Source organism: Bombus impatiens, unplaced genomic scaffold (assembly GCF_000188095.3).
Source record: "Bombus impatiens unplaced genomic scaffold, BIMP_2.2 scf_3612, whole genome shotgun sequence".
Taxonomy (NCBI): Eukaryota; Metazoa; Arthropoda; class Insecta; order Hymenoptera; family Apidae; genus Bombus; species Bombus impatiens.
In genome coordinates this window covers 53,769-65,313 of record NT_180031.1, presented here as the reverse complement: position 1 = coordinate 65,313, position 11,545 = coordinate 53,769, and the positions used below count along the sequence as shown (strand labels likewise).

The 11,545-nt window shown below is 46.5% G+C and overlaps 1 protein-coding gene across 1 annotated transcript in view; it reads left to right on the top strand.

Annotated features, from left to right (window-relative positions):
• Positions 1-1,463: 1,463 nt before the first annotated feature.
• Positions 1,464-11,545, top strand: part of LOC100741168 (histone-lysine N-methyltransferase MECOM-like) — a 58,869-nt gene continuing 48,787 nt past the window's right edge. The window contains exon 1 of the mRNA XM_012393580.3: positions 1,464-1,988. Within this exon, the coding sequence (XP_012249003.1) occupies positions 1,952-1,988 (37 nt within the window). The 5' untranslated portion in view covers positions 1,464-1,951. The remainder of the gene's footprint in view (positions 1,989-11,545) is intronic.

The window sequence follows — 11,545 nt, the reverse complement described above, 5'->3', positions numbered from 1 at the left end:
GGCCGCCGCTACGCGATTCGCGCCGATCGAAAGAGTTGCAAAGACCGCGGGCAATCGATCGAACGGGCCGATTCACGGATCGATCGATTCTCGCGGATACCAAGCGGCGCGGCGGTTCGCGAAACAAGTGCTACGTGTACCCGTCATGGAAAGTGTCCTTCTCTCTCGTTGATCGCGTTATCGATCCGGCGCCATTCGTCGCCACGTGTTTTCGGCAACGTGCTTCCGACGATTTCTCCTACTCTTTTAACACGCGTTGCTATCGTCGAAGAAATCTGGACGACGAGATCGAATTGCGACCACCACGATATCGTTACGTAACGCTCGATGTGAAAGTTGAACTTGAGCATGGACCGAGACATAACCAAATTATCAGACAAGAATGTTTATAATCAGTGCACACGTTAGATACTTCGTATCGAACGGCTACAGACTACACGTCAGCAGCAAGACGCGATAAGCTTCCAGCCGGACAAAGTTGCGATTCGGTGATCTGTATCGTCAGCAAAAGAGACTGCACGCGGCGAACACCTGTTCCTTACCAAGTCACCGTTATTATTGCAAACGATACATCGAGTTTCGAATTTTTAACTCTGCGAAAGACCAAACGCAGCATCCGACAAGCTCATCGACCAGCACCGAGCAGAGTGGCGAGATGTTTAAAATGTTGCACAAGACGCAATCTCGAGGATATCAAAGAAATAATATAATCGTATATTCCTTTTTCGAACCTGGCATAAACATCGATAACGTTAATCAAATACAAACATTACGGACACGTGTTTCGCATCCGGAAGTCTGCATGGGAGGTCCAGCGTTGCGTCTGTCGAAAACTTCAATCTGCCACTGACGGACCATTATATCGCTATGTATACCGACGACAGTTTCGCCTACCAGGAATCCTTCAGGATGGATCTAGGCAGAGAAACTAGAACGAGGAGTTTCATCTTTGTTCGTTCATACGCTAGGTTACAGTAGCTTCGGCTAGACGGAGCTTTCGATAGGAGAGGAGCCCGGGAGCGAAGAAACGAGAGGTTGCGCTCTCGTAGGAAGAGAGGAACGCGGTGGAGAGACAGCGGCTGATCATTGGTGGACAGCAGAGCCGGATTGCTTAGGTAGTGGGGAAGCGAGCAGGTCGACTCCGCAGGTGGGGAAGGCCAGGAGGCAGAAGGTGGAAAAGGCGGAGGTGGAGGCGAAGTAATCGTAGTAGTAGTGGCCCGTAGTAGTAGAGTAACACGAAGCAACACGGTCAGGAGAAAGAGGAGAGAGAAAGGGGTGGAAGAAGCGGTGGTGTAAAGGCAGAGGTAGCGGCGGAGCGAAAACCGTGGCACCGAGGGAGAGACGGCAAGAGCAGGGAAAGAGCGAAAGGGTGAGAGGAACGAGAGAGAGAGAGAGAGAGAGAGAGCGGGGGAGGCGGAGGAAGAGAGAAAAAGAGATTGGAGGGAGTGTGGAAGGAGAGGGGGAGGAGAGGCAGAGTCGCGAGGGTGGAGGACAAGGTGGTGGAGAAGGAGGAGACGCGGAGGACAGGAGAAGCCTCCACTGTCGGAGGACAGATCCAACGCACGTCAGGATCCCAGTCGGACGGACTGACGCTGCCGTCGGATCACCGAGGAACCGGGGGACCCGGTGTACCGGAACCCGCGTGACGGAATGGACTCTCTTTGTGCACCCTTCGCAGTGTCCGGCTCGAACCACCACCGAGAATTCTATCGTACTATCATCGATCTGAGTGAACCGGGAAAGAAAGAAAAGGGAGAAGCTTGTGGTATAGACAACGTTTTGATCGGTTTAATCGAACGAACTGTTTGTACGAACGAGGAAGGAGGTTGTTGGATAGAGTGAAATAATTGACAGGATAAAACGATCGTGCATAAACTCGCATGGCTCGGAGGACTGTCAGCGTTCTTACAATTAGTGTTTTGTTTTTGAATTCATCATCCGCCGTGCAGCGATGAGATCCAAGCCGGTGGCTAGAAGATTGCCACAGGGTAAGTAATCTGTCAGCGTGCTTCTCGTCTTCTCGGAGGGTTAACGTTCGATGGTAAATATCGTTTGAAAGTGGACTCCGATATAAAGTTGCTATTTTAATGATGGAACGATGGTCGAAATTCTATCGGAATACCACGCACGTGGTAGGGTAAATAAACAAATTTCGCAGCTTCGCGGGGTGTAGTAATTGTTATTAAGTAATTGTCATCGACTCCACATGCGTTCTAATAATTTGAAAAGTATTCTTTATTTTTGAGATTGGCTATTGTACGTTCGTAAAAATGACAGAGAGGGAAGAATTTATTTCGTTTTAGTTCTGAAAATTGCTATGTTTAAAACGGCAGACATTATTAGTTCTTTCCGCGGAACTTACTCGACGAGACTATAAAACTATACCTAAGAACCTATATAACACTGATTCTCAGAACTATCGTATCAAAACGAACTTGTATGTTCGCAGCTCGCGATTTCGCAATGTTAACATCAGTAGTTTGACAATTTTTTTTTTTACTAAATTGATCGAGTGGTCAATAGGAAATGTTAAACAGCAAAATGTACATCTCCAATTCCTGTTTCGTTGCCTATAATTTGGACCTGTTTGAGCCTACGCTTCAACCCTGCGCATTTTTCTAAATGGTAACCGTGAGAAGATACGAACTCGAAATCGTAGATTTTCTCAAATTAACGGGAATTCGAGTTTTCAAACTTTAAAGTGCGATTTTCAAAACGAGCGATAAAACAATACTTCGACGCTCTTCCTTACTACTTGTAAACATTGGACAAACAATGAATGTACTGTAGTTTTGATAAAAATACAACGTTAACGTGTCATTGTTCACAATGGTATCGTTCGTGTCGTTAAAACGACACGGAAAAGAGTAGTAGGCGGTCCTCGCGCTGGCGCACTCACAACGTCGATATCATTTCTTCTTTTCCTGTATTGTCTAGTCACTTTGCTCGTCCTTCGCCTCCACCTCCTTGATATCTCCTTTCAAAAGTCCCGCCCATTCTTGCCTGTCACCATGTTCGCCAGTCTCTCCATAGTTTGTGAAAATCACGCGAAAAATTGCTGGGGCTTTTCATTCTCAATTTTTTCATGAATATTACTCAAACCCAGAACGGTACTCCAAATTGTAACTCGTTGAAAAAAAGTCAACAAGTTCGATGAGTTTCTGTGAAACATGGTCATTGAGTGTGTTCACGCACGTATTTTTTTTTTAACCAAGGGTCAACATTTTGAATAGTTTCGAACGGTCAAAGAACATTTGTCCCATAAGAATGCGGATCGATCTTCCTTTGTTCCACGGTTAACAATGCAGCATCGCTTCGTGTACAAAAGATTCGACCGTACAGCGAGCCAATGTTAATTTATTGTTGTATCTTGAATGGCGGCGCGCGGCTAAATTTTTATCGGAGCCCGTGGATGGAACGATAGGTAAATTGATGAAAGACGGTTACGCGATCACTCGGTCTCCCTTTCCTTCCCTCTCGGTATCCCTACGCGATATTTTGACATTGATAGCTCGTTTTAGGGAACAAAGAGTGTAGGTATTTGTGTCTAAAGTCCCTTACGTTGTTCCATATGTTACTTTGTAAAATCATGGCCGAAATATTATTCAATTTCGTCGATGAGAAGCTTCGCGTAAGATTCATATTTCATAATAAAAACCGTATCAACTTGAGGAATCCAGCGACGTCGTTGTCGAGAAGTAAGAATTGCCGCTTTGCTTCTCCGGAATGGCTGTCGGGGTGAGCGTTTTGCATCGGGGATGATTTATATCGTGTTCGCGATTTATAATAAAGCTCCCGCTTCCCACGGTCTGCCACGCTCCGACGACGGTAGGCAGTTTCAAGGGATCTAGTAATCTGTAAGACAAAATCCGTTAACGCTTGACTCACGAGTCGACGAAACAATAGACCATCCATCCACGAGCTTACCCTCTGTTTCGCCGAGAACGAACTCGGACGAGACACGAAAGGAAAGAGGTGGAAAAAGGGAGGACTCAGTGGCGTACCGGGACAATTGACTTCTCACCGCGTACTTCTGCTATAACGAACTATACGAAATGCATCTTCTCGTCTACGGTTGCTCGTAAGAATTGCCAACGACGGCGGAAGTTCGGAGTTTACGTCGAAAGGAAAAGATTTCCCGTTAGTCGTTCGATATCCGATCGCGATGGGCTATCGGTTCCTCCGACTCAACATTCGTTGAAGCGGAGTTTCTTCTGAAGTGCATTGTGCTCGAAAACAGACAGGGAATTTTTGAAATTGATAGGAGGCAGAAAGAGAAGAGAGCCATTTCGGGCAAACCGCAGGAATAATCGCGGAATCCACCTACCACCCGTTTCAAAGGCGCATCATCCCATTGAGGGTTGAGTCTAGCCGCGGCACCGGAAGTCGTATCCGAGAGGAGACAAAGCCAACGAAACATACGCACAGAGTGCCGTGGAACGAGGTAGGCAGCGTGGGGGAGAGGTTCTGTTTCATCGGTGCTTTTGTCTCGCATCCTGAGAGAGCACGATTGAATAAAAAGCCTGAATAGATCGGATGATCCTAAGGTAGGTCAGTCCATTCTCGTCTTGCGGGAGACTCCTGCTACCTCCGATCCCACCTCTTCTTCTTCTTCTTCTTCTTCTTCTTCTTGTACCTTGTACAGTGTGCTTCCAACCCCGGACAGTCCCAATTAAAAACGTCTTCCTTCTCGATTCGCTCGACCTACGTGGAGAATAATAAGGTCGCTCGCTATATCTCGGTACGCTGACGAAAATTTCCTGTCGTTTCTGTTATCGTTCAGCTGCTCCGTCAAGAACGGGAAAGTCTCGCGAGGGATGGATTTAAGGATACTTAAGCATTACGTTTCACCGGTGACACAGTATTCCAATAAATTTCTGTCACGTACCTACGTTTTGCATACAAATACAACATATGCATAATACGTTTGAAAGTCACGCGAACAATTCCAAGCAGTTTGAATTTTTCCTAACGATGCCGGCTTGTCGACTAATGAAATGATCACTTCGTGCGACCGAGGTATCGACCGTTATAAGTTAATTAGTCACGATCGTGCTGCCCAGCGATCGAGCAACGAGCCCTTACGGGACGGTGGATGGAATCGTCGCGAAAGGATAGGCGAAGGAGTAGCAGAGAGTGATAATGAAATCGTAGGATACTAATCCGTCGTGACGTCATAGGTTCGGGAAAGTACTGCACGGTTATTGGACGACTGGACGTGATCGATTCGAGCTGTATGAATTAAAATACCAACAATACCCTCTCGAATAACTGCACGCGGCCATGCAAATCCGATAACAGAAAGCACGAACAATCGTCTCTGCTCCTTCTTCGGTTTTCCTCTTCACCCTTTTCTTCCAGCCTCTGCTCCCTCCCCCTAACAACGCTCGGCAATAATTCCGCAAGTCTTCCTTGACTCTTTTCTTTCCGGCTCTCGCCTTCGCCAATTAACGATAAGGCCGCTGTTTGTCATTTGTTTGCCGTTTCCGGTGGAATGCAAACAGGCCGGGGTGAAACAAACACGGCCAATCAGCCGCGACGGACAAACGCATCGAAAGCGACTAGATCCCTCTGCATCGAGCTACGTTTCCACTAGCGATAATACCGATAATTGGTCGTTCAAGGTAGAATTGTTTCCGTGCTGAATTTCCTCGTGCCCTACGCTTCGGCTAGAACGTTAATCTACAGTATAACGTAGCCATCACGATCCGCGTAAATATTATTGATCGACAAATCTGACAATTTTTCGATCGGAGTTAGGCTCGCGACAAAATTCGTCCTCCGTGTAGGTGTGTAATTTAGGCTTCGGGGTACCGTATGTTGCCATCCAAAAGCACGATCGAGCGATAAGCGTGCCATTGTTGCCGGAGCTGGCTATTGAACGATTAATCATCTAATTAGGCATCCATCGTGCCGTACCGCCGCTATCGGGATTCCTTTCCACCACAACGATCGTTTTCCTGATAAATATCCGTTTCTTACTCATAATCCCGCGCGAAACTTTTGCCAATCCGCCGTGTTTCACGCGTTCTCGTTACCTCGTTCACCATTGGTCGACGTTCAATGAGTAGAAAAATCACGAAGAGTGCGCGAATTCTCGATTTGCGAATCGACTGCCGGGCTTCTGCATCGAATCGCGCGGCAGACAGGTACTCGCGCAGCGCCTGAATACGACTGACGTGTCGTACCGGCGAGCTACGCGATTGCCTGAGTACTAGAGCGAGCTAAAGTCAACGTTTATTCGCCTCGATATTTCGAACCCGCCTGAAAAGGAGCCGTGTCGAATACACTCTTCTTGTTTCTATCCATGCTTATGAAAACTTTATTCGAGTGATTTTATTCGATCTGTTGTACTATTTTACTATTATCTCCCTTTTTCCACCCTCCTCTTATTTCTCTGTTAGATTCGCGGAAAGTGACGTAAAGGAAGATAGAAGATATTGCACGACTTTACGCGTTAGACAAAATACTTTAGAAGCGTAGAACGTAAGTATCGACGTATTGTAACAAAGAAAAGCTGGTACATGACGATGGTACTGATAAATAACGACGTCTGCTCGGTTATTTATATGCCGATGCTTTTTCATTCGCTCGATGCTCGGTGAGTTACTTGAATATTCTACCAAAGATCGTTACACAATTATTATATAAGAGGAGATAATACTGGCGACTGTCATCGGTCGTATTTGCGACGGAGATATTGAAACTAAAAAATCTTCCTTTATTTCGACGGTTCTCGGTATGGCATTCACACGCGTGAAGAGAACCAAGGCGAAACGAGCGTTCGGCGGAGGCGTACGTACGCGAAGCCAGAAAGAGTAGAATACCGTAACGGATGAGCACGCGTGTTCGTGCATGAACTTTCATACATTAAGAGCTATCCTCGTCGTTCTTGTCTTCTGCCGTAACGAACGTCCACTCTTCTCGGTTTCGCACGATTTTTTTAACTCTTCGTTGTCACGGCGAATAACGTTGATTTTATCCCATGCTCGCGTAAAGATCGAATGCATTTTGTGCGTGGAAAGAAAAGTTTTTAGTTGGCCGGCGGCATTTATAACTTTGAAATGCATGCACCAACCGGGGACATGCAACGCGAGAATCACGAAGATAAATCGATAGGACATTAATTAATGTCGAGGACACTTGGCCGAGATGATATGAACGTACATTCAGAAGCGAGTTCACGATTGCTGGAAGGGTGAACTCGGGCCACTTTCTCGAAGTGTTCGCGTGTCTAGCATTGTTTTACGAGACTCATTTCCCGCAACGTCATTCCACTACCACCAGCGCTTTACTCCCGTCAACGTTACCATCACTTTTCGCTGGTCAGTTCACAATCTCGGCTTCCATTGAACTGGGCCAGAGTTCTAGGATTATAATCGATCTGACGCCTCCTATGACTCGTAGAAAAATTAGTAACCGATAGCATAAATTGTCGCGCCGATTCGTCCCACCACTGATCGCTTAAGATTCGAGGGTTAATATTCTTATGGATGTCGTCGTGGAGATAAATGGCAAAATATAGATACGCGATAGGTAAAAATGCATTAACAGTTCTCTCGATATTAAATGTAAAACATGGGAGTATAATTCGCGGGTACCACGAATGTGGTGTAATTTAGACGTAACATTCTTTTCGCTCGCAGATAACTTTAACAACGTGGGCCCTAGTCTTCCATCAGATAACAGTCTAATGAATCTAGTATTAAAGGGAATCGAATTCTCGATAACGTCAAGCGCCTCCCCCTGTTCCGTAACATAATAACTTCCATTCTCATTTCCTTGGTGTCCAGCGTAAGCGTAAGATTTTCCTGATGACAATCGGCTTTCGACCATGTACTCGGCTCTCGTGCAACGCAAAAGTGTCCCTACCGAGGAGAGTACACCGGTCACACGAAGAACCTGCTCGGTGTTAGTTGGACTGAGAAGTAGGTAGTCGATGTAGGAATGACACGACCGGTTATCTCAGTGGCCACGCGATATTGTCATCAGGGGTAGGAGGGGATAAAAGTAGTTAGCGAGAAGGAAGGAGAAAGGGGTGAAAGAAGGAGCAAGATGAAAGAAGGGGAGTGAAAGGTAGTGGCGGAAAAAATGAAGGAGGAAGGACAGGGAGAGGGAGAGAGGACGCGATAAGATCATCTTACCACCCCCTGGCATAAGTCGACAGTGGCCTTTCCCTGCCCTGACCAACCCCCTCCGTGACTCGACGGAGACCATTTCAACGATAGCACACACAACCTTACTCGGGCACCGCGTTATCTCGCACGCGAATTAGCTCTACAGATTTCCTTTTTTTCCTTCTCTCTCCTTCTACCCTTTTCCTTCCTTCCCTTCTCGGTTCTTCTATCTTTCTTCCTCTCCATACTCCCCTCGTTACCTTCCTTTTCCTTCTGCTTTCCGTGTTCTACGCCTCCGTCTTCGTCTCCCTCGCGCTGCCACTTCTAGTCGGCGACGCTGCGACAACGTCGAAGGAGGAAAACCTCTTACACACGACACACGACACATCGCGCACGACCACCACCCCCTACCCTCCAGCACGTCTATCGCATTAGCGCGCTGCCACGTTGTTGCTGCACCACGTTGTACCGCATCGGCTACGAAATGCATGACGTGTGCGTAGGTATGTGAATTTTCATTGGAGCAGGACCGACGCATAATTTTGCATAAACCAGCTTGGATCGTAATGACTGCGAGGCAGGCGATTAAATTACCGCTCGCTCGCGGTTAAAGAGAAACGCTTATCCCCGGTTGTCCTTGTCGAGCCAGGAACACCTCGTGCCCCGATCGCTCTTATTCCACCTGGAAAAAGAAGTGGTCGCCCGGTCGATCGTAGATCTTGTTTAGACAGCTTCGAAAGATTTATCGATAACCACACGATTTTACGATCATTCCCTGGTCACAGCCAGTACAATAGTTGTGGCTGTATCCCGCTGTTTGTGTATCACGACGCCAGACACTTCGGCTTTTACGATGCTTGAAAATTTACGCGCGCGAGGATGATGTTACGCAGTTTTTCGAGATTGACAGCCTTTTGCTTTTAAAATCGATACGTTCGTATTCGATTAATAAACGATCTTTCTTATGCTCCGTACCAATAGCTTATTTTTTTCGTATCTTAATGGTACCTCTCCCCCTCTCTCTCTTTCTCTCTCTCTCTCTCTCTCTGGTTTCTTAGTGCCACTTCTACCGCAATACAGTACATTCCGCATTATCTCAAGTATGTGGTTTATTACCCCTCGATGATCTCACGGGAACGAGATGACACGGAAAAACCTCTAAAACGAAATGCCATGCTCGCTCGCTCGAAAATTCTTCTCGTCTCTTTTTCTGCCAATTCACGCGTCTCCCCTCGCTTTCGTCGATCTTCTAACCATCCAGAGGAATATACCTCGCAATATTTAAACCAGCGTATAGTGACAGAGGAAAGAATAAACACGTATACCGAGAAACATGTTGCCATTTCAAGGCACGTACGACTGTTGCGTCTATTTTGTCCTCCCAGAGGTACGTGCACGAGGCTAATGCTCCTCTGGCAAGGTGGATACGTATGCGCAGTGGAATTCAATTTGGTATCAGTACAGGCTTCGTTCAGAATTTCCTTCGAAACGAAATACATATTTATTTCAATGAAAAGCGTCTAGGTTCATCGTTACGACGCGCGGTGTGCAAGAACTGATGTCTAACCGAGAGAGAATCACGATTTTGATCATTTCCCGTTGGACAATTTTTTATCGAAAGATTTCACGATATCTAGAAATCATTCGTTTTATTAAATACGTTCACGCGGAAGATCAGTTTCTTGCGAACAAGAACGTTGCCCCTGAGAAAGAGTCCACTTTATCGAGTAACTTATACAAAAGGGAGTTGATTATCTTCTCAGTGGACTTGGAGATGTCTTTCGGCTTCGAATGTCTTTCTACGCCACGTTTCTATTCTTCCTTGAATGGTGGTCTCCTTATCTTTACGAGAGATTCGCGGACCGCTCTTTCAATTGAATTCCGCTCTGGGAATCGTGATCACCCGCCTCTCGCAGTTTCGCTCACAGACTTCGTGCGTGTTCGCACACATCACCGTATAACCCAACACATCGGCAGACCGTGTATTTTCGCACAAACTCGTTTCAACCCTTGAACGTACGTGTGCCCGTTTGAAACCGTGGGTGTATGTGTACCTGTACGACGAAATACGTCAATGCCAGTACATGGAAGTTTATTTATGTACACCAGGTCGCTCGTGCATGGTATTTGTACGCGTCACAAGTATTTACCTACACGCGTGCTTCTGGATTCTTGCGTGGGCACACAATTACGTAAGTCCATCCATGTATACATGGTTCTCTCGTTTGTTCTCTGCTTGGGAACGGCCACTACGAGACAAAAACTGGCAGTTCGCAAGAGACAGACGTGGGTAGGAGGGAAGAAAGAACAAGGAAGGAAAGGACACGGAGAAGAAGAGCGAGGATCAGCTTGTGGCGCGAATCAGGTTTAGGACTGTGTCAAATGACATTCTTGCCAGGACGCAACGATGGTCTCGAAAATCCTCGTACCAACACCTCTTTCTTTCTCTTTTTTTTTTTTGCCACTTGCTCGAAACCGTGATGGGACGTTACGAAGGATTCGTGCAGGTCGTAGGTCCCGTGGGAATGAAGAAAGCACCGTGAGCCAGAGCTCCATCGCCAGATTACACGGTCCTATATGCTTCACTTTCTTTCTCTTAATCTTTACATCTTCAAACATATTTTACACCGTGTTTGGACAATATTGGAATACAAGGAGTGGTGGGAGCGAGCTTCGACAATTGTGAGTCGTTGATTTCTTCAGGTGGACAATATCGAAGAATGGAAAATAAGCTTGTCCAGATCTTTCGTAATATCTTTTTCTGTAGCGTAGAGTGAGATGAACTAATATAGAGTGGAAACGAAGAAAAAAATATGTGACTCGAAAGGGACACGTGTGGACGTCCTCATAGGACATATGTAGAACATTACGTAATCGTAAACCCCGAAGGATGTGGGCGGGATCTTCTTGCAGAAGCAAGTAGCCGTGTCTCGCGCGTGTTCAACCGATCAGCCGGACAGAACCTAACTAATCGAGCGGCACATCCGAGCAGATGTTGCCATCTTCCACGGACAACTGTCCGGTCGACGTTTTTTGATTTTATCTGAGCATCGTTAGCTGCTTCCTGAAAGTGAAACGAAGTTGGATATTCCACGAATCCTCGAGGTATTGAAAAATGAACGTGCAAGGAACGTCGAACTCTGACGTATGTTTGCTCGGTGTAACAAATGTATTAATTTACCCGAAGAATAATGGTTGTCATTTGAACGTCCTCTTTTGATATAGTCATTCATCAGGCGAACATAGTTTCATATTATGTCACGCGACACTGTCAACTGTCAAGCGTGAATGTAAGTGAATGGCGCGAAGCGGGCGGACATGTGTGAAATTAGCTTAATCTTTCAGCTCGGATGACAATGGTGATACAAACGTGGTCCGTGTACGACACGTATCGTTCCGTATACAGGGTGACAAATCTCCCCCCCCCC